The 24,680-nt window shown below is 40.8% G+C and overlaps 1 protein-coding gene across 1 annotated transcript; it reads right to left on the bottom strand.

The window, feature by feature from the left end:
- Window positions 1–37: 37 nt before the first annotated feature.
- On the bottom strand, window positions 38–24,652 carry LOC115374897 (zonadhesin). The gene is made up of 27 exons (XM_030074048.1): window positions 24,610–24,652; window positions 21,516–21,590; window positions 20,616–20,857; window positions 19,255–19,581; window positions 17,894–18,455; window positions 17,543–17,739; window positions 16,993–17,376; window positions 16,102–16,394; window positions 15,663–15,928; window positions 14,840–14,977; window positions 14,391–14,653; window positions 14,163–14,247; window positions 13,953–14,024; window positions 12,926–13,182; window positions 12,746–12,830; window positions 12,424–12,543; window positions 11,182–11,352; window positions 10,311–10,448; window positions 9,857–10,113; window positions 4,312–4,396; window positions 3,268–3,826; window positions 2,718–2,928; window positions 2,472–2,628; window positions 2,003–2,373; window positions 978–1,107; window positions 225–393; window positions 38–68 (listed from the first exon to the last, which is right to left on the bottom strand). The coding sequence occupies exons 1-27, from the start codon at window positions 24,650–24,652 to the stop codon at window positions 38–40; spliced, it is 5,688 nt and encodes a 1,895-aa protein (XP_029929908.1).
- Between the last annotated feature and the right edge of the window lie 28 nt (window positions 24,653–24,680).

Here is a 24,680-nt window from a genome sequence, read left to right on the forward strand (position 1 = left end):
GCCATGGATATGCCTCGTTATCACTGGCAGCTCAGGTTTAGGAGAGGCCATCGAAGCGAGTGGCTCGTCTGAGGGAAAATATAGAATACATCAAATCTGTCAGTTTGTAACAGTATAAGGTAACAGAAATGATAATTGTCACTAAGGAGGCACATGATTTCTGCAAGTCCCACTCACAACTGTGAAACACTAAGTGACAAGTGAATGTGGTGACTCATCTTTACCTCCGTCTAATATTCACAGAGTCCTCTGTCACCTTCCAGCTCTCTCCAAAGTCTTGCACATTCTCGGCTTGGCTACCATCTGGCTTCATCAGGTCATTCGTCTCTCTGGTGTCAAAGTTCCCACACAGCCCCAGCACCTTCCTTTTATACGTGTGTGGTAGAATGATTTCTGCTGGCAAAAAGACACCAGTGTTATGTCAGTGCAATTACAAAATTCTTCATCAGAGACTCAGTCTGTGTTTTAAATTTGAGGTGGGAATCACTGGGTAACCGGCGATAACGAAATATCACAATATTTTACCCACAATAACGATGGTATCATTACCAGGCGATTCTGCGTTATGTGATATTTTGGAAAAAAATCAGCTATAACACATCATGATATCCGTAACTGAAGAAGAAAAAATACCCTGGAAAAGGCAATATCATTTTCCAATAAGTAGGAATCAGTCGTGTTTTTTAGTGTTTTAATCTGCACAGCGACTGCAACATGAACATGACAGAGAAGTTCCAGTTCAAACACCTAAAGGCAGGGAAAAAATATCTAGCCATCGCTAGTTTAAGCAGAATAATACAATTTTATTTATTTTATTCTGTGTTTTACTAAAGTTCATTTAACTAAGTAAATATGTAAGTATTAATCTATATCTATATCTATATATCTATCTATCTATATCTATATCTATATATCTATAGATATGTATCTATATCTGTATATCTATACTTGGAGGTAATGAAGAGAGAATGATTTACTTGTGTGTCTGTGCCCATCAAACTTCACCGAGAGGCCAAAATCTGTCTTTAGGTGGATGTGATAGAGATGTTTCCAGATCCTCAGACCGGCAGTTGGTGAGACAGGGGGACTAAGACTCCTGCCATCCAGCTTGAGGGAGAGACAAGAGGAAGTGGAGGGTAGGGTCAGCGCCTAATTAGCCATTTCTGATCTAACATCTGGCCTTGCATTACTGTCAGTAATGTTTAGAACAGAGAAATGCGAACAAAGCCAATTTTCAAAACCACTGCCAGTATTTAAAATTTTCGGAAATTGTTGGAAGATAACCTTCTTGTGACCTCAACAAATGACAAGGATAATGTTACTGTCCACTTGGTACTGTGGCATATAATAATCAAAGTGTTTTTTTAAGTATGTAAATTATTTTTTCAAGTGCCTGTGACAAATTTAGTTACTGTTTATGCTGAAGGGTTAAGAACACTGAATATATGTAGATTCTGTCAAAATTAGATAGCTCATACTGCTTTTTAGAAGGTGATTGCAGTGACTGTAATTACTGTACTGTGACGGTTACATTACAGTGACTGCCTCCACAGTGGCAGATGTCCATTCACAGAGCTTTGGACCAGTCTGTGCAAATGATTGGTTGGGTAAGGTAAAAGGGGATTTCAGAAGTAACATTGAATGAGGGATTTGGGAAATAACCGCTAATGCTTTTTCTTATGACTCTGAGCCATGCACCTTATTTCCATGTCTCACTAATAACAGCTTTACAGTGACTCACAAACACACAAAGAGCCAATAAGGAAATAAACTTGATACAGCATGATTTGGCACTCAGTGGATCTTCCGCATTACTATCCTAACACCTCCCAGAGACAAACTTAAAGAACACCAGTTATTTCCCTCAGTGCTACAGCAAATGTTTTGGGGCAGGCTGAAATATGATAACATTATCTTGGAAACAAAATATTGAGACTATGAAAATGCTCCATTGGAAAATAAGATTGAGGAAATGAGTTGTAAAAATGAATTTGATACTCACGACCAGAGCTCTTTTCTGCTTGAACTCCACAGTATGATTGTAGACTCTGATTTTGAGCTCTCTTACTATGTGGCGGTCCTCATTCTCTTTGCTGTCATCATCATCATCATCATCATTGTCATCGTCATCATCATCATCTCTGCCTCTGCTGTGGCTGTCATCCTCTTCACTGCTACTTTTATCATCGTTTTCATTGTCATCTTGGTCATTTGTTCTGTATGTATTGATGACCTCTATGTAGACTGCTGGAAGATTATTAGTCAGTTCGGTGGTCTGGACCAGCACGTATGAGTCGTCACCCTTATATCTGTGCTTCAGGCCGTCAAAGGTTCTATAATGAGAGTCTCTCTTGACAGTGCACTCACTGAAGTCTGTGTGGAAACCGAGGAAACCAGATATTTCAAAATTTAGTGTGTAAGACATGACTGTTGTATGAGCATAAATAACATATTACACTGTTGGCATTCACCTGTGGACTTGCAGTAATACTGTCCCTCCTCATCTTGAAAGCAGACTGCATTTCCATCACACTCATCCTTATCATAACATTCAATCTCCCCTACATCGTCGTCTTTCTCACATTCACATTTCTGTCCGCAGTGGCTGGTGTACCACACCTCATCAAACTGAAAAGAAATGGGCAGTGGTGGAACCACAGTCATATGATTTATTCACATGCACCAATGAAAACTGAACATTGTGAGCTGTCACTTACATTATGGTTGTTGCCACTGCTGTCCACACAACCACACTGTTGGATAGGCACACAAGCCCATTTTTTCAGTACAAAGCCATTGTCACATACACATCCTGCCACACAAGGTTGATCTACATGATAGCCACGTGGACAGTGCAGGCTACTGCAGGTTGGGCTGCAGGCAGGGACACAAGTGGTGTAATGACTGTTCTCTGGGCAGGAGGGTGCTAGAGTGAGAGAGAGAGAGAGAGAGAGAGAGAGAGAGAGAGAGAGAGAGAGAGAGAGAGAGAGAGAGAGAGAAAGCGAGAGAGATGAGAGAGAGAGAGAGAGAGAGAGAGAGAGAGAGAGAGAAATTTGTGTCCTTCAAAGACGTTTCTTAGCTCTGATGATATCACTGGTGGCTGCCAAAAATATATAAAAGTATAAGTATAATTTGAGTAAAAACCCAGTTCATGTTTGCAGTATTTCAATAAGGAAATGTGAAAAAAAATTACTTGGTAGTTGTGTAATTGGGGGTTGTGGTTCTTCTGTCGTTGTTGGTTGTGGTCTAGCTGTCGTTGATGGTTGTGGTCTAGCTGTCGTTGGTGGTTGTGGTCTAGCTGTCGTTGGTGGTTGTGGTCTATCTGTCGTTGGAGGCTGTGGTCTAGCTGTCGTTGGTGGCTGAGGTCTAGCTGTCGTTGGTGGCTGAGGTCTAGCTGTTGTTGGAGGCTGTGGTCTAGCTGTCGTTGGTGGCTGAGGTCTAGCTGTCGTTGGAGGCTGTGGTCTAGCTGTCGTTGGTGGCTGAGGTCTAGCTGTCGTTGTTGGTTGTGGTCTAGCTGTCGTTGGTGGCTGAGGTCTAGCTGTCGTTGGTGGCTGAGGTCTAGCTGTCGTTGGAGGTTGTGGTCTAGTTGTCGTTGTTGGTTGTGGTCTAGCTGTCGTTGTTGGTTGTGGTCTAGCTGTCGTTGGTGGCTGAGGTCTAGCTGTCGTTGGTGGCTGAGGTCTAGCTGTCGTTGGAGGTTGTGGTCTAGTTGTCGTTGTTGGTTGTGGTCTAGCTGTCGTTGGAGGTTGTGGTCTAGCTGTCGTTGGTGGCTGAGGTCTAGCTGTCGTTGTTGGTTGTGGTCTAGCTGTCGTTGGTGGCTGAGGTCTAGCTGTCGTTGTTGGTTGTGGTCTAGCTGTCATTGTTGGTTGTGGTCTAGCTGTAGTTGTTGGTTGTGGTCTAGCTGTCGTTGATGGTTGTGGTTTTGCTGTCATTGATGGTTGTGGTCTAGCTGTCGTTGTTGGTTGTGGTCTAGCTGTCGTTGGAACATCAGGATTTGCAGTGTTTGGAAGCTTAGTTGTTGCAGTGGTTTGCGGTCGTGTTGTTGCTGGTAGTTTTGTAGTGGTTTGTGTATCATAATTAATTGTAGGTGCTGTTATATTTGATATTGTTGGCTGTAAAGTTGTGGAACTGTTCACAGGAGGAAGAGTAGGCTTGATTGTTGCAACCGGATCAGTAGTTGGGCCAGCAGAGATTGTTGGCTTAATCAGATCTAGAACAAAATTTCACAATCATGTCAGTCATATTTTGTCAGTTATATTTTGGTTTATTATATGTAAAGTTTTCAAACATCGAAAAAAAGAATCATTTGCTTACCTGCACAGTGCCCACTATAAATCGACACATCATCTAAGGCCACATCAGACTGATCATTGGAACCTCTCCGCCCCTCAAAGATGATCTAAAATGAAATTGTTACAAAATGCAAAGTTAACTATATTACACAAGATTCTTGTGATATTATGTGCTATGTGATATATGTGATATTATGTTCAGGTTCATAAAGGGTTTACTTCAGCTAGACCGCAATAGTATTGCATTTTCTCATTACTGGTACATTATTAGTACAGATAGTTGTAAAAATAAAAGTTGCACTATGGCACGTCAACAAAATAACCATCACCTGTATCTAATAACCATGACTAGTTGACAGGTTATTAAAACACAACACACAACATTATTCACCTGGAAAGGTCCACTTGTGGTGAGGTCCACCTGGCCCAGGTGCCACATATTTCCTTGGTCATTCCTCATCTGCCAAACACGAGTGGCCATTCTGTCCTGCACCAAATACACATGTAGGCCCATCGTATCAGCTGAGCCGTACATATGGTACCAGAAGTGCAGACACTGAGGACCGGAGACAGAGCACTCTGAGCTGATGAGACGAGCTGTGTCTCCCCATACTGCACCGGTGGCTTCGATGTAAAGATAGGGACCATCTGGATGAGTAGATAAAAAAAAAACATTTCATTTCAAGTAACAGATATGTTAAACTTTACAGTTTTATATGTGAGGAATTTATCAGTTTTTCATGAAAAACTCCAGTTTGAAGATGAAATCTAATTTGGTGATGAAACTGATGGCAAAGCAATCATCTTGTTTCATGACATAGAAATTGTTAAGATCAGAGGATTAAGCAGCCATGTGGTTTGAATTGTACACATTTTACAACAACGTATCACAAACCTTTAAGAAGTTTCTATGAGGGACGAAAAATGACAAAACAATAAATAAATAAATAAATAAATAAATACGCATATAAATATATAAATGCATAAATAATTAAATTAATAAATATTTCTACATGTATTTATTTATTTATTTCTGTTTTTATTCATGCATTTATTTATTTATTTGTGTATTTATACATTTATGCATGTATTTATTTATTTATTTTTACATTTATTTATTTATTTATTTATTCATTTCTACATTTATTTATTCATTTATTTATTTATTTTTACATTTATTTATTTATACTTTTATTTATTTCTACATTTATTCATTTATTTATTCCTTCTTTTATTTCTACATTTATTTATTTATTTCTACATGTATTTATTTATTTCTACATTTATTTATTTATTTCTACATTTATTTATTTATTCCTACATTTATTTCTGTATTTCTACATTTCCACATTTATTTATTTCTGTATTTCTGTGTCGTATGTTAATCAGGTGGGCGGTTCTTACATTAGTCTTAAGCACGATTGGTTTGTGGGTGTGATCCTGTCCACTGCTACTGCCATAGCAGTGGACTAGCTAGCTACGAGGGCATTAACAACGCCAGACTTTTCCATGTCGTCGACGTTACGTCGACCCGTCAACACCGGGAGATTTTTGGGGGGCTAGCGGGGCTCTAACCGGAGGGAGGGAGGGGTTGTAGTGGAGCACCGACCGGGCGACCGGGGGGGTGAGGAGGCTGCAGTGGAGCGCCGACCGTGTGTGTGTGGGTGTGTGGGTGTTTCTTCGACTTTCGACGGGTCGATGTTTACATTAATGCCCTACTAGCTACTGTGTAAAACGCAATGGAAAGCGTTTTGAGAGCCATCGTCAGTGATTTAAGGTCACTGGCGAATGATGTGGTAAATCATGCACCCACCGACTACTTCCAGTAGTCCGACTACACACACGGTCGGTGCTCCACTACAACCCCTCCCTCCCTCCGGTTAGAGCCCCGCTAGCCCCCCAAAAATCTCCCGGTGTTGACGGGTCGACGTAACGTCGACGACATGGAAAAGTCTGGCGTTGTTAATGCCCTAGTAGCTAGCTAGTCCACTGCTATCCACTGCTACTGCCAGTCCAGGCAGTAGCAGTGGATAGGATCACACCCACAAACCAATCGTGCTTAAGACTAATGTAAGAACCGCCCACCTGATTAACATACGACACAGAAATACAGAAATAAATAAATGTGGAAATGTAGAAATACAGAAATAAATGTAGGAATAAATAAATAAATGTAGAAATAAATAAATAAATGTAGAAATAAATAAATACATGTAGAAATAAATAAATAAATGTAGAAATAAAAGAAGGAATAAATAAATGAATAAATGTAGAAATAAATAAAAGTATAAATAAATAAATGTAAAAATAAATATATAAATAAATAAATGAATAAATAAATGTAGAAATGAATAAATAAATAAATAAATAAATGTAAAAATAAATAAATAAATACATGCATAAATGTATAAATACACAAATAAATAAATAAATGCATGAATAAAAACAGAAATAAATAAATAAATAAATGTAGAAATATTTATTAATTTAATTATTTATGCATTTATATATTTATATGCGTATTTATTTATTTATTTATTGTTTTGTCATTTTTCGTCCCTCATAAGTTTCAGCCTTACTACATCAGCAATTTGATGTGGAAAAATTCAGGGAAAATGCTGAAGTGGCAATTCAATTCTCTCAATTCATAAACCAAGTAAATTTTTCTCTTGCAGGTTCCACCAGGTATAAGTCAGCCTCACGAAGGTGTAAAACTGGCAAAGACTGAGTAGTCTAATTTTCGAAGAGTTTTAAACCATAAAAAACACAAGTGCAATTTTAGCAACAGTACTTGACTTTGAATGAATGCTTACCTCCACTTGTGTGGTCTGAGGAAGGCCCTGTCATCAGAGTAGGAGTGGAGCCACTGTGCCATGTCCAGTCAAATGCATCAGTAGGCATTTGATTCCATTCACAAAGATCTTGATCAAAATCACAATTCAGGTGGCAGACTGTGAAGAAAAGTCAGAAATATCACGAGTCTGCTTAGACAGTATCTCCTTAAATTTAATAAAAAAAAAACTGACTGGCAGTCAAAAGATTGATGGTAAATGATAAAGTAAGTCCAACCCAATATAATAAAGAAGGGGAGAGACACTGTAAGAGTTTAAAACAGCATTAATGAATTCTGATATTACCTGGGTGTAGAGCTGTTTGGGGTGGTGGTGTGTTATCTGGAGCCTGAGTACCCTCGTTAGGAAAGAAGGCTGTTGTTGCTTCAACTAGGGAAGGTGTGGTGACATTCCCTATAGGGGGCTGAACTGTGACAGGAGGCTGCACAGTAACATTGACCACGGGGGGCTCTGGAGCTGCAGTGGTTGGCACAGGAGAGCTTGGAGGATGAGTTGGCTTGACATCACTGAGATCTCCAAGAATGTAACAATATTATAAAGGAGACAGTATAACAGTTTGGAATAGTGTATGATTCCTCAATGAACTACAAAGGGCACTTTTCAAGTTGCATGGCATTTCAATCAGTTCTGAGCATTTGAGATCTATGAAAACATTTTATTGGTGCAGGAATCCTACCAGAGCATCGGCCATGATAAAGTCTCACATCATCTATGGCCACATCTGACTGTTCGCTGGATCCTCTGCGCCCTTCAATAATGATCTGTATGAGGACACAAAAGTCATTGTTATTAGTAAAACAATGGCCAACAATCTTGAGATCTTCTGAATGTGATTGCCTGGTGTTTGCTGAGTCACCTGGAAAAGTCCACTTGTGGTGAAGTCCACCTGGGCCAGGCGCCACATATTTCCTTGGTCATTCCTCATCCGCCAAACAGCAGTACCTGCCCTGTCCTGGACCAAATACACATGGAGGCCCATCGTATCAGCTGAGCCGTACATATGGTACCAGAATTGTAGACACTGAGGACCGTCGAGCAGAGCACTCTGAGCTGATGAGACGAGCTGTGTCTCCCCATGCCACACTGTCGGCCTCGATATAAAGATAGTGACCACCTGCATGAGGAGATAAAGATCAGTTCATTTCAAGTAACAGATATGCTATTTTAACAAATCTATAACATGGGGATTTATCAGTCTTTCATGAAACATTTCATCGGAAATTTGAAGGCATAACCAATGTAATGCTGATTAGTTTTAAGGAATGACAATGCTAATGCCAATTAGCGGTTAAAAGTCACAGAGACTTATTCATAAGCAGTGACACCTGAACATCCTCTTTCATTTAAAGCAGCTGAGAACTATGGAGGCAAAATAAATCATCTTTACAATGGGAACACTGTACAAACAATGTAAAGCTTTCACTTGATTTTTCCCCACCGATTTAAGTCAGGCTGAATGTGATTTAAAAATAACTGAGTATCTGTAGGATATTTTTTTCTGCAAGTCAGTTGTTCTCCATCTCCAACACAGTTGTGATTGTCAACATTAATTGTCTTTGTATAAACACCCATCTTTTCAGGAAACATCTGCTCATCTAATGGACTGTGTAAATATATAAATAAATAAAAATATATTCCCTCTTTATATTCCCTCTTTGCAATGCCTTGTAGCACTGCCTTGTAGCACCTATGTCCTTTGGACCAGAACCGCTTTCTGGCACTTGATGTTGTTCTCTCCTGAATTGATCTTTGCTTGTTGGTGTACCAAAAATCTCACATGTACTGTAATTGTAATTAATTGTAATTGTATGAATGGTTACCTCCACTTGTGTGGTCTGAGGAAGGCCCTGTCATCAGAGTAGGAGTGGAGCCACTGTACCATGTCCAGTCAAACGCATCAGTAGGCATTTGATTCCATTCACAAAGATCTTGATCAAAATCACAATTCAGGTGGCAGACTGTGAAGAAAAGTTTAGAAATATCATGAGTCTGCTCAGACAGTATCTCTGTAAATTTTACAAACAAGTGACTGACAGTCAAAAGATTGATGGTAAATGATAAAGTAAGTCCAACCCAATACAATAAAGAAGGGGAGAGCTACTGTAAGAGTTTAAAGCAGCACTAGTGAATTCTGATATTACCTGTGTGTAGAGCTGTTTGGGGTGGTGGGGTCGTGTTATCTGGAGCCTGAGTACCCTCGTCAGGAAAGAAGGCTGTTGTTGCTTCAACTAGGGGAGGTGTGGTGACATTCCCTATAGGGGGCTGAACTGTGACAGGAGGCTGCACAGTAACATTGACCACGGGGGGCTCTGGAGGTGCAGTGGTTGGCACAGGAGAGCTTGGAGGATGAGTTGGCTTGACATCACTGAGATCTCCAAGAATGTAACAATATTATAAAGGAGACAGTATAACAGTTTGGAATAGTGTATGATTCCTAAATGAACTACAAAGGGCACTTTTCAAGTTGCATGGCATTTCAATCAGTTCTGAGCATTTGAGATCTATGAAAACATTTTATTGGTGCAGGAATCCTACCAGAGCATCGGCCATGGTAAAGTCTCACATCATCTATGGCCACATCTGACTGTTCGCTGGATCCTCTGCGCCCTTCAATAATGATCTGTATGAGAACACAAAAGTCATTGCTATTAGTAAAACAATGGCCAACAGTCTTGAGATCTTCTGAATGTGAGTGCCTGGTGTTTGCTGAGTCACCTGGAAAGGTCCACTTGTGGTGAGGTCCACCTGGGCCAGGCGCCACATATTTCCTTGGTCATTCCTCATCCGCCAAACAGCAGTACCTGCCCTGTCCTGGACCAAATACACATGGAGGCCCATCGTATCAGCTGAGCCGTACATATGGTACCAGAATTGTAGACACTGAGGACCGTCGACAGAGCACTCTGAGCTGATGAGACGAGCTGTGTCTCCCCATGCCACACTGTCGGCCTCGATGTAAAGATAGTGACCACCTGGATGAGTAGATAAACATCAGTTTATTTCAAGTAACAGATATGTTAAACGTTACAATTTTACATGTGAAGAATTTATCAGTGTTTCATGAAATATTACAATTTCAAGACAAAAAGTAATTTAGTGCTGAAACTGAATTAATTTTCTTAACTAACAATAATGCAGTTTTATTACTGGACTTTGAATGAATGCTTACCTCCACTTGTGTGGTCTGAGGAAGGCCCTGTCATCAGAGTAGGTGTGGAGCCACTGTGCCATGTCCAGTCAAACGCATCAGTAGGCATTTGATTCCATTCACAAAGATCTTGATCAAAATCACAATTCAGGTGGCAGACTGAAAAAGAAACATCATGAGTCTACTTTGTCAATTATTCCTGAAATTGTACAGACAATTGTAAAACAGTCAAATAAAAAAGAAAACAAAACATCTTTTACAGTACCTTAAGCCCAAAGCAATCTAATATCCAGAGACAGAGTTATTGCAAATGTTAAAAGCACCCCTGTTGAATCCAGACAGTACCTTGGCGTAGAGCCGCTTGGGATTGTGGTCTATTGTCTGGAGCTGAAGCAACTTCATCCACTATTGTATCAGGAGGGCCTGGAGGTTCTGTGGTGTTTATTTCAGGTCCAGGACGGCTAGTTGCCACAACATCACTCACATCTGTAAGAGTGTAACAATGGTATAAAATATATGAATTAATTCATCATAAATTGCAGGGTTTTTTTTATGTTTGATGACATTCAAAACAATCCTGAGCTTTGAGGACATAATAAAACTTTGTGTGTGTCCACAGCTCCTACCAGAACATTGGCCATGATAAAGTCTCACATCATCTATGGCCACATCTGACTGTTCGCTGGATCCTCTGCGTCCTTCAATAATGATCTGTATGAAGACACAAAAGTCATTGCTATTAGTAAACCAATGGCCAACAGTCTTGAGATCTTCTGAATGTGAGTGCCTGGTGTTCGCTGAGTCACCTGGAAAGGTCCACTTGTGGTGAGGTCCACCTGCGCCAGGCGCCACATATTTCCTTGGTCATTCCTCATCCGCCAAACAGCAGTACCTGCCCTGTCCTGGACCAAATACACATGGAGGCCCATCGTATCAGCTGAGCCGTACATATGGTACCAGAATTGTAGACACTGAGGACCGGAGACAGAGCACTCTGAGCTGATGAGACGAGCTGTGTCTCCCCATGCCACACTGTCGGCCTCGATGTAAAGATAGTGACCACCTGCATGAGGAGATAAAGATCAGTTCATTTCAAGTAACAGATATGTTATTTTAACAAATCTATAATATGGGGATTTATCAGTCTTTCATGAAACATTTCATTGGAATTTTGAAGGCATAACCATTGTAGTGCTGATTAGTTTTAAGGAATGACAATGCTAATGCCAATTAGCGGTTAAATGTCACAGAGACTTATTCATAAGCAGTGACACCTGAACATCCTCTTTCATTTAAAGTGGCTGAGAACTATGGAGGCAAAATAAATCATCTTTACCATGGGAACACTGTACAAACAATGTAAAGCTTTCACTTGTTTTTTTTTTCCCACCAGTTTAAGTCATCCTGAATGTGATTTAAAAATAACTGAGTATCTGTAGGATATTTTTTTCTGCAAGTCAGTTGTTCTCCATCTCCAACACAGTTGTGACTGTCAACATTAATTGTCTTTGTATAAACACCCATCTCTTCAGGGAACATCTGCTCATCTAATGGACTGTGTAAAAATATAAATAAATAAAAATATATTCCCTCTTTGCAATGCCTTGTAGCACTGCCTTGTAGCACGTATGTCCTTTGGACCAGAACCGGAGCATTCTGGCACTTGATGTTGTTCTCTCCTGAATTGGTCTTTGCTTGTTGGTGTACAAAAAATCTCATATGTACTGTAATTGTAATTAATTGTAATTGTATGAATAGTTACCTCCACTTGTGTGGTCTGAGGAAGGCCCTGTCATCAGAGTAGGAGTGGAGCCACTGTACCATGTCCAGTCAAACGCATCAGTAGGCATCTGATTCCATTCACAAAGATCTTGATCAAAATCACAATTCAGGTGGCAGACTGTGAAGAAAAGTTTAGAAATATCATGAGTCTGCTTAGACAGTATCTCCGTTAATTTTACAAACAAGTGACTGACAGTCAAACAATTGATGGTAAATGAAACAGTAAGTCCAACCCAATATAATAAAGAAGGGGAGAGCTACTGTAAAAGTTTAAAGCAGCACTAGTGAATTCTGATATTACCTGTGTGTAGAGCTGTTTGGGGTGGTGGTGTGTTATCTGAAGCCTGAGTACCCTTGTCAGGAAAGAAGGCTGTTGTTGCTTCAACTAGGGGAGGTGCGGTGACATTCCCTATAGGGGGCTGAACTGTGACAGGAGGCTGCACAGTAACATTGACCACGGGGGGCTCTGGAGCTGCAGTGGTTGGCACAGGAAGGCTTGGAGGATGAGTTGGCATGACATCACTGAGATCTCCAAGAATGTAACAATATTATAAAGGAGACAGTGTAACAGTTTGGAATAGTGTATGATTCCTCAGGGCACTTTTCAAGTTGCATTCAATCAGTTCTGAGCATTTGAGACCTATGAAAACATTTTATTGGTGCGTGAATCCTACCAGAGCATCGGCCATGGTAAAGTCTCACATCATCTATGGCCACATCTGACTGTTCGCTGGATCCTCTGCGCCCTTCAATAATGATCTGTATGAGGACACAAAAGACATTGCTATTAGTAAACCAATGGCCAGCAGTCTTGAGATCTTCTGAATGTGATTGCCTGGTGTTCGCTGAGTCACCTGGAAAGGTCCACTTGTGGTGAGGTCCACCTGGGCCAGGCGCCACATATTTCCTTGGTCATTCCTCATCCGCCAAACAGCAGTACCTGCCCTGTCCTGGACCAAATACACATGGAGGCCCATCGTATCAGCTGAGCCGTACATATGGTACCAGAATTGTAGACACTGAGGACCGGAGACAGAGCACTCTGAGCTGATGAGACGAGCTGTGTCTCCCCATGCCACACCAGTGGCTTCGATGTAAAGATAGTGACCATCTGGATGAGCAGATACAGTACAGATCAGTTCAATTCAAATAGCAGACATATTATATTTTAAGAACTTTATAATATGGGGATCTATCAGTTTTTAATGAAACACTTCAATGGAAATTTGAAGGCATAACCAATTTAGTGCTGGAAATGCTTATAAGGTAATAATCTTGTTTCATGATAGAAATGGTTAAGTTAAGGTTTTAAGGCTGACATTGCTAATATTCATTACCAGTTAAAAACCACAGAGAGTCAAGTAGAATTAAACGATAAGGTTAATCTATTAGATATCACCAAAATTTATTACTTTCCATGGTTAGAAAGAATTTACCTTACGTCAACATATTTGAACACAATCTAAATTGATAAACATTATGACTGCCATAATATTTCCTCATAATTAAAGCGTGTATCACCTCCCCCGGTGTGGTCAGCAGACGGCCCAGTCATTGAGGTCGGAGTAAAGCCACTGTTCCATGTCCAGTCAAATGCATCCGTTACCATCTGACTCCAGTTGCAAAGATTGCTGTCAAAGCTGCAGTCGAGGTTGCAGACTGATGGGAACATTTGCGAAAAATTAACCAAATGAACCAATATTGGCCCCATGTCAAATTAAATGAAAGTTTTGACAATCTATAACTTCAGTTTCCTGTGTAAGCTGCAGAATCTGTATTCATTTATAGACAAATGTTACTTTTTAACCAGTTCTTGATAAATGTTTAGATTTTATGAAGCAGACACAGTTGGCCCATAAAAATATTTGTGTGTTTGTTTACCTGAATCTGTGGGGAGGACTTCTGCAGTTGTGGGAGGAAGTAAGGTTCCATCAGGCAGTCCAGGGGAACCAGCTAGGGGAAGAAAATACATGATGAGGTGATAAACTGTTGACAAAGTTTGCACCCTCAGATATGCACCTTTTGTAATTATTATCTTATCTTGAATCAAATGTATGATTTCTTGTCCCCTTTGTTAGAGGTCAGAGTCACCTGAGCATGAGCCAAACTGGATGGAAATATCATCAATGGCCACATCTGATTGAGAGTCAGAGCCTCGTATTCCCTCCACTATAATCTGAAACAAGGATTGCGAAAATAACATTCTCCACTTTATGGGATAACATTTTTTGCAATGCAAGGTTTACTCACAATATTCAACTACTGTTATCTTTTGGGTTCATCATACAACTTTCCTATATAATGTGCGACTCACTCTACCTGGAATGGGCCAGAGACCGTGGTATCAACATATGCTGGGATCCACTGATCCACTGATCCTTGGTCGTTCATCTTGGACCAAAGTTTGCTGACTGAGTTCTCTTGGAGCAGGTAGATATTGAGGGCCATGGCTGAGGCTGAACCATACATGTGGTACCAGAAGTGCAGGCAGATTGGACCATCGTAATGACATAATGAGCTCAACAGACGAGCAGAGTCTCCATGCGTAACACCATCACCCTCAATGTACATGTAGAAGCCCGCTAGGCAAAATAAATAAATAAATAAAAAAAAGACTAAGTGATTAGACTTTTATCACACAAAATGCACAACACTGATACTGCTACAGCATGACGGCAAAGGTTTATGCATAGCCAACTTTTATTCTGATAGTGGTGTTTTTCCTTTGTCATTCCAAATACTTTATATATATGTAAACAATTTCTCACATCCAGTGGTGTGGTCTTGGTTTGGTCCAGTGGAGGCTGACGAGGTGGGGCCTGAATGCCGTGTCCAGTCAAAACTGTCCTGTATGAGCTGCTCCCACCCACACAGATTTGTATCAAAGTTGCAGTTCAAGGGGCAAACTAGGAAAAGCCACATGAGGACAATGTACATGATAGGTATTAAGAAACCAATACTTTCAGGAACATTTGATTATTTGATTTTAAAATAAATCATTAACAAAAATATAATTTCTCTCAAACTGAAATATTTTGGTTAATCACTGTAGACTGTAGATGATCATATTACCCAATTTCACCTCGGGGATCAACAAAGTACTATTTAATTTCCTCTTGGGGATCAATAAAGTATTTCTGATTCCGATTCTGATTCTGATTAATGCTAATCAAATGGAATCTATGTTTATAACAAGCTCTGTTGCTTTTAGAGGCAAAGGAAATCCAAAATAACCAATAATAATCATTTATTCTACAAATCATGAATAACTAAAATATTTTCTAATTGATAAAAGAAAACTTCTCTGTTCTTACAAGTTTGATCAGGTGTTGGAGAAATAGGAGGAGATGGAGTGGTTGGAGGGTCAGCTGAAACAAAAAAAAGGAGCCTGGTGTCAGGGGAACTGACTTTACAATAACCGAAAGGATAAAAGGAAAAAGGGAAGTTGTAAGATATTAATAAGGCAGAGAAGAGATAATCAAGAGATACAAAACACTGTATGGAAAATGAAATGGAAGATCAGTCAATCAAGACCAATATCATTAATCCTACAGAACCCCTTCTACAAAAAACACTCCATCAAACACTCACCACAGGCAGTGCCACTCTGCCAGTGGGGCAGCTCCACTCCTGCCACCTCGCAAGCTGCCACATAGGACTCCAGGGACTCACACAGGGTATTTTGGGCCCCACTCGTGTCACAGTAGTCATACACACAGTTAGTGACATAGGTCAATGGGTGCACGTAGTCGTGGCAAGACTTGAAGACATCCCCCAACAACTTGTTACACTCACTGTATGCCAGATCCTCCTCATGGACATTACAGGGCCTAGGTTCGTTTGGATGGGCTATACACCTGGAGGAGAAGTATACATAAATGTATGGTATGATGAATTTCCCCACTATGCTACCAGAACAGTGTGATGGTGTGTTGATGTGTCTCATACACTGATTATTTATATTAAAAAGTACTGTGGACAGTGTCATTTAGCTCCACAAACATGATTGTGAAGGAAAAGGAGGACTCACTTGGTGTCGTCCTCCACCCTCCAGCTGTTGCCAAACTCGAATGGACCGGTGATGTTTTGGCCGTCAGGGGTTATGAAATCATCGCCCTGTAGATCAGAGTAGGTGCCGCAAAGTCCACACATCTCACCCTTGTAGCGTTCGTCCACCTGCAGGAAGAGTCTGTTCTGCGTGTCTATCATCATCCTGAGGCCAAAGCTCGTCTCTAAGACAACATACTGCTTCCTCATGTAGACTTTCAGTGAGCCGTAGGTACCATTGGTGTGATAGGGGAGATGAACCTGCATATTATGGACCTAGAGAAGGAACAATCCATTGTCAGTTTAGTTACATTAGCCAACCAAACCTAGTAACTGAGAGCCCACTATAGTTTGAATTAATTGCACATTTTTCTGTTTTTCAGTTTTTCTACAACTTTCTCCTGGGATAATTAGTGTAAGCAGTGAAATCTTGATACATCAAGGTGTGTGTCTACATACTGTGCACTATTTGCTTAGCACTAAACAAGACCAGGCAGTGACATGGACTTCGCAGCAGGGCAAAGTCAAGTGGGTCGCTAGTCTAGTTTGTTCCTCTAAGCTCCACACGATAAATAACTGACTTCTTCCACTGACCTGACTCATGCTGGCCCCATATCTCTGCACTTTAAACATAATCAAATAATCAAGTAATTTGCTGATATCATTAATGTGATACAGAGGATAATACAGAACTATGATTCTCACAATCCAGCAAAGGGGCCATGTATAGGTAAGGAAAGACGTTTGAATGGCTATTAGAAGCATTCCAGTGTAATACTTTTTTTTTTTTTTTTTTTTTTTTTTACAAAAGCCCACAGCATAATATAGAGAGAATTATCAGAATTATTATGTGTTCTTTCATGCTTACATAAACATCTCCACTCTGGTCAAGTGTAAGGTGCAGATCATCCACTTGAAGAGCCACAGCCTCAAGCTTAGAGCGGGTGAAATTCTGGAGAGGAGGGTGCAGGTTGCGTCCAGTCACAGTGAACTGAACTGAGCTTTGCCCTCCACATGTGGTGGCCAGTGTGTAATTGCAGCCCCCCTGGAAGTCATACGCCCTCCCATCAAAGGTGATATAGTGTGGGTCACCATACACGCTGCAGGTGACAAGTTTGGAGGGGAAACAGCCTTTGACCCCATCGCTGAACTTGCAGACCTCATTGTCTGCACAGTGCATTGTGGTGCACGTCACTTCATTATTACCCATGCACTGGCACTGCTGCTGACACTCTCCTTCCAAGAATATTGCTCCTTTCTGGAGAGGAAAGGTACATTTTATGACTAAAGATTAATTTTCTTGAGTTGAATGAACAGCAACAGCAACATTATTGAATCTGAAATATTATAACAAGGTCACAGAAATCTAGCATTGCACTTATGAACTTATGCAAATTTTTATCCCGTTCATCTAATCCACCTACTTCATGGTGTTGTCCATTCTTCCAGCAACCACAGTCCTCTGCTGGGACACACTCCCCTCCACTGAGTTTGAGGCCAGGGTCACACTCACATCTCTCCTCACAGCTTCCACAGGAGCCAGTGACATCCAGGCTGGAGCACACCTCAGGGCAGCCTTCAGCGCATGAGTTATAATGGCTGTTCTCACCACACTCCAGGGCTGAAAGGAGCACAGCACAGGAGAAGTGTGATGAGACAGTGTGAGCATGACAGCCAGTGTATTATCAAAACTAGTGTCATTATTTGTCACTATTTCTTCTTTATCATAGTAAAGGACAGTGAAATCAAAACAGGAAGTGATGAAAGCAACATACGGCACAGTGTGAAGTTCCTCCAGGTGGGTACAAGGACTCCAGCCTCCTGGCAGATATCAGCGTAGCTCTGTAGCGTCTCACACACTACTGCCATGTCACCGTGAGTAGAGCACATCCCTGCCACACAGCTCCTGAAGTAGCTCTCTGCACCCAGGACTGCTAGGCAGCCAGAGAGGGGCCCAGTCTCAGAGAGGAGGCCTCCGCAATAAGACTCACTGGCATACTCAGCCTGTTCCTGCGGGTCACACTGATGTGGCACAAGAATGGTCTCACAAGAGGTGACTCCATCAGTCTGCCAGCTTGTAGCCAAAGCTGTAGCATCTGGGGCATCTGAACCATCAGGCCTGCTGTAATCATCGTTTCTGTCGCCATTAAAGTTGCCACACATGCCACAGACTTTTCTGGAGTATGTCGCTGGCACAGTTACATGAACAGCACCAGCACTGTCGTATGAGACAAGCAGACCAAAGCTGGTTTCTACCACAACAGCAGCAGTGTGGCTACGGACCTTGACAGTGCCATGACTGAGACTCAGTGGAAGCTTCTTCCAGATGCCATTTACCTAGAGGACAGCAGTATATCAGTTTAGACATCTTTACTGATTACCATCTGCAGGTCTGAATCTGCAGTTTACATAAAGAACAGCATTTTCAAAACTGATAGGAAAGAGGACTTCTAGGACATTATGCAACTAAACTTTTGATAAAGTCAGTTTATCAGTGGAGTGAGGATGCAGATATGGGGACCTTTCTATCCTGTAATTACAGCTTAGTTCAACGCTGTTGTTCCAGTACAGCAAAGTGGCACAGAGCCACAAACCTGAAGCATGCACCGTTGTACAGATAGCACTGCAGTAATTATGAAGCTTAGGAAACAATGTGAAATGGGAATAGGGATATGTTTTAGAGGGGGAAAAAACCCTGGCTTGCACCACAAAAACTTGTTAATCCTGTGCTTGGGGGTAGTTTGGTCTGCATTAGAAAATTGTTGGCTCACATAGCCATGAAAAAATGAAAATTATTTACATTGTCTCTAAATCTGTGATGTCACACTGATACATAGCCCAATGAAGATTAAATTGAAAATGAACTGTAACACTGCCAACAAGGAGTGGCTGGTGGCACGGTCTCATTTTCTGATTCAGAACCAAAAGCAATGAAACAAAGCATATTTGAATGGTTAAGTTCTGTAAAAGTTGTCATGTTGGCCTTCCATTGTCAATAGAGTAGCTTCAGGATGGTATGGCTGTAGGACAGTCATTTTCACCTTGGCATGCTATTTTAATATTTTGACAGTAGAAATGATCAAGAATGACACATGTATTCTTAAACTGTACAATATCTTTGTGTAGAATGACTCACCATAGCCTGGTGCATCTGCCTTTTCAGCAGGGACACCCGGAGGTTCTTCAGCACCACACTGACCTGCTGGACAGTAGACACGGATGAATTCCCCGTTTGTTCATTGGCCACCTCCACACTGAACATAGGTGGGGTCTCTGTGGGTGAGCAGGTTTTGGCCAGAACATAAGTGCAGGGAGCCAAGAAGCGGAACACGACCCCATCAAAAGTGGTACAGTGTGGGTCACTGTGGACAGTGCAGGTCTGAAAGGTGGAGCTCCCAGTGGAATTTTCTCTTTGTGGACCGCAGTTGTTGCCATCAGAGCAGCGGGAAGAAGAGCAAGAGAGCTGGTCACCAGAACACAGGCAGCGGGTGGACTCATCTGTCCAGAACTCTGAGTTTGGTTCACATTGGCGTCCTGTGGGAGATATGACCAAGAAAAAAATTGCTCTCTAACTGCAACAATGTCTTTCTGCACCAATGTTAGGCTTTAGGAATGAGCAACCAAAACGTCACTGAAATATTAAATTCCGTTTTGATGTTCCCTAGAAAATATTTTCTTAATTAAGAGGGACTGTGAGAAAAATAACTTCTCTTGCTGATATTGTGAACCTATGAAACTAGACCTCTTAGGGAGCTATGGCCTGTTGTTATTTTGTGAGAATTGATATCTGACAGACATTACAAAGAATAAGCCCAGATCTAACTAATCAGCAAATCAATCAAAGAGCACAATGCTCAAACGCAAACACAATGACCATTCTGCTCTATACTTTGTTTGAAAATCAGAATATCTCCTATATATTTGATTTCTGCAATGAAGATCTTGTAATATGTTTGTCTGATAAAATGAAAGGTCTGTATTTTGACAGTGGTTCATTTCGAGTAACCTTTGAACTTTTATTAAGCTATTTTACAGTTTTGATGATAGTAACCCTTCAATAAATGCAACTACAGCAATGTAGTATAATCAATTTTGTATTATGGAACTAACCGCCAGGGCATACAAATTAAGTAACACTATCAAGACAATCTATGTATCTATCGATCTATTGATCTGTCTATCGATCTATATACAAATATATACATTTATGTGATTTGTATGTTGTCTGTTCTTTGCATGACAAATATATAAATAAACAATAAAATAAAAAAATCCAATATCATTCAGAGGATTGTATTTGAAAGCTGAGTTAATACTCACCACATTGGCCTCTCCTTACTCCTATTCTGTCAACAGTGGCCTGATCTTCTGTAGACAGTCCCTGGACAGCTTCAAAAATAACCTGATATAAAAAGGTACATCTATTTCATCATGCATGATACTGAAATTCAACTCAGTTATTTTGTAACATATATAACACCATGTGTGGCACTTTACCTGGGCCCCTGTTTCAGTGATTGACAGGGGGACAAACACTTGTCTCCAAACATCTCTGTCCAGGGCAGGTGAGGTCCAAATTTCTGCCACTCCTGTGTTGCTTTTGAGCAGAACTTTAAGCTCAGACCCATTAGCTGCTATTGGAGCCAAGTACCAGAACTCCAGACAGGCCTCACCATCCAGCGCCAGGGGAGTGCTCTCTAAAGAATTCACTGGGACATCCTCTGGAGAAAGGGACTCATCTAGGAGGTGAATAAGGAGATCAGGTGGTGTAATTGATTAGACTATGTACATCCATTTACACATGCCTTTGGCCAAACTATGTGTCTCAGTTTTTTTTTAAACCACGCAATATGAGTAGCAACAGATTATACTATTTAATGTGCATTTTTGGAATGAGCTTTTATAATGCATTATCATTTTCCCTAAATAAAAATGGCAAATGATTCCCACCACTTTTTAAATTTGGAATAACAACAGAAATATATTTGTTGTGGCACATTATGATTAGATACAAAATATCTGGATTGTTTTTGTGCTAAATATGAACCTCAAGTGTGGGCTCTCTGCTCTGATTGCCCCAGGGAGTACAGCAGGCTGTAAAAGATTATTACCCTGCTTCAGATCAATTAGTGATATGCAGTGAGACACACACACAGACACAGCCTGCAGATTAAAACAGAATGGCAGACCAGTGTTCAATACTACACCACTGAAATCCTCTATGAAAAGGGTGGGACAAAAATAAAGGTTGCTAATCAAGTTATATGTTTTTAGTGCCAGACACAGAGTCATATTAAGGAATGCACCCAAACTTAATATTATCTCTAACATCTATGACTGCATTTAATCTGCAGTAAGGAACCATAACTCCACTGTTGTAATGTGTACCTACTGTACCTGCTCCTCTCTGTGTCCTCGTCCAGTCACAAGACGGATTGGCGCCACTGTTGAGGGCACACTGTGTAACATATTCTACGGATGAAAAAGCAAATACAGTTTAAAAATATGCTATCTATCTCTGTATCTCTCTCTCTCTCTCTCTCTCTCTCTCTCTCTCTCTCTCTCTTCCCCATTTATCTATCTATCTATCTATCTATCACTGATGGGCATAAGACATTCTAATGCCTGATGGGAAGTGTGTTGTCACGTTGTCAATCAAAGAAATATCTTTTGTTTCATTATTTCTTCATGCTTACTGTTATGAAAAGTTGGTAGTGTGAATAAGACTAAAATTAATGATGAGACCTACTCAAAAGCACAGTATATTCTCACTTTGCAGCTATTCTGTATCTTTGAAATAAGACATAATGACAAATAGGTATTAGCAATCCTTGCAATTCACCATACCTGTGTTTGTCCTCCAGTCTGGAAGAGTAATTGATGAGCTGCCATTTTCAAGCCGAGAGAGAAAAACAACAGCAATAAGAGATATGATTCCAGTTCTAAACTGCTCATAATTGTCTATAAATCAGTTGAGTTTATTCTAAACATATAAGAAGTAGAAACTAACATTTCACACACAAAAATTCCAATTGCTTCACAGTTTCAAATTAAATTAAGGTAACAGAAATACAGAGTTGTCTCACCTGCACTGAATCCCTATCTGACATAGAAAGATCAGGGCTGCTGTGACCAGCAAATCTGTGCGGATGCCTCCAAACATGGCTGATCCCTTACCATCAGCCTTTCAGGTTTTCTGCGTCCGCTCTACTCTGTTGGCTGCTGGCTTCCTATCTCTCTCAGAACAGAGCAGACGGTTACGGCTGTTTATAGGCGCCACACCTGACCAGGTAACCTCAGCAGTGGGCGGAGAAAGACGATTGGAGGACAGAAAGACGGACTGTGTCTATGACGTCAAATAGTATATTAGTGACAACAGCTGAAAAAAAAAAAAGTTCTGCTAAATGGTGTGCACCGATAATTAAGGTCAGAGCTTAGTATTGCCTGGTCATACAAGGCACTGAAGCCAAGGTAGGACTTTAAAACAAATGAATGAATGAATGAGTTACTTAATGAATGAATGCACAAATACAATTAAAGTTAATTTTCAAGTCAGCCAACATAACAGCCTGGAGTTGCAGACATTTTATTTATTATATTAAAGTCAGACATTGATGTTGTAATAATGAAGAAGATAGATGGGTTAAAAAAGAGCAATTCCCATGGTTAATGAATTTCCAAATTAACTGTACAGACAAATTCTACATATTTCCATAACTACTTTGAAAAAGCAGTAAAGCAATAGAGAGTTAGATTTAGCACTACTCATAAATATAAAAAACTGGTTTATCACAGAGGTTCAAAGGAAGCACAGAAAGATTAAAGACAAAACTTACAGGTGCAAGGTAGAATGTTGATGGCACAAGTGGCCCATGAACAGTTTTGTCATTTGAATAAGTTCAATGTCTGCTATCATCTAGCCATACACACTTCAAGAGAAGGGTGTATACACTGTCAGAAAATAGAGTCAACTGGAAAACATAGTATTAAGCTGTTCATCCACCCAGTCAAGATGAGCAGGTTATAATTTGTTAATTTATGGTATTAGATTTGGTGTAAATGGGCAGCTCAATCCTTGCAACTGGCTCCTGCTGAAATAACAATCACCTCTTACAAACTATTGGTAGTGCCACTTGAACAGTATTCATGGCAGTCTAGGACACGTCAATTTAGCAGAGACCACACAACCCCGAGCGCCAACTCGTGTTGTTAAGTTCTAGTGTTTAGAAGTGGCGGCGACCGCTCATTGATGCCACATCATTAATTAATGCAGTGCTTGATTGTGTCAATATGGGTCTGTGCATCAAACAACAGTGTTATAATAATAATAACTCTGTGTTGAAGTACACCAGCACACAAACATAAACATTGTGAGCAGACGTCTTCTTTCACTTCCAGGTGAAAGTAGTTTGATCCTACGAGGCGCCAACTTGTTAGCCATAGCTGCAGAGAAGCTATGCTAATATAAACCCAGCCAATGGTATGGTTAGCTTGCAAAGCTAATTGGCCTATGACTAGTACAGGTAAGGCCTTTGGTCTAGATAAATCAGTGTTTACAGATGTGTAGCCCCAGCATACACTGAGATTTGCTTGTTTTCTAGTAGCAACTAGCTTTTGTTTCAACTTGTCAGCTCACACAGCTTGATAAGAAATTATTCCTTTCTAAAGCCACCTCAACTGAAGAATGGTATACAGCAAAGTTTTTAGTTAAAGCCTCTTGCTGTTGAACTGTACTCACTGATAGGAAACAACAGGACCAGGTGATGCCTCCCTGAGATCCTCTGAATGTCAAACCATTACTACCAGAGACATGGATAAGGTGGCCAGGAACATTAACATGTTCACACCCAGTCCGACGGGGGACCATGACATTCACGCCTACCTACGAGATGTTGATTTTCATATAAGTCAACTTCCTCAAGTGACGATCGAAGATTGCATATATTTGATAAAAATCACCAGGCCTATTTTGGATCCAGGAATGAACCAGATATGGAAAAGGATATCACCTTCAAGACCATCTTCCTTTGCAATCTCTAACCAACAATAAATCACTTCCTTGGAATTCTGGCTTGCCCTCGAACAGTGACAAGCCTGCAGCTGCTCGACCTGGCCCTGAAGCCATTCAACAGATGGAGAGCTGTGACAGAGAAACCGATAACATTGGCTACATTCTTCAGCCTCAGCCAAGACAGTCCCACAGCAACGCAAAGCCAAAGGTCTGGGGCCCAGAACAAAAACATTCAACAGACTACATAAACAGGGGTCCCCAGTCCATGCTGTGGTTCAAACCCAATGCTCATAGGTAGGAAAGACGCCCCCAGCCAGGCATGTCCAAGGATTGGCCCCGACAAGAAAGTAACTGGAGGCCATTCAGACAAAGTAAACCTGCCAAGTCATCGTCCCCAGTGAGCCAAAGACCAAACCACTTCTTCCATAGACCAGACAACAGGGAGGAGAACAATGCCAGCGCTTGGTATCTTTGTCTCACCCGCGAACAACTGAAGGAACTGATAAACTCCGTGGTCGAACATCTCAAGACACAGGGCTCTAGTTTCCTGG

The sequence above is a fragment of the Myripristis murdjan genome, chromosome 17, assembly GCF_902150065.1.
Source record: "Myripristis murdjan chromosome 17, fMyrMur1.1, whole genome shotgun sequence".
NCBI classification, from domain to species: Eukaryota; Metazoa; Chordata; class Actinopteri; order Holocentriformes; family Holocentridae; genus Myripristis; species Myripristis murdjan.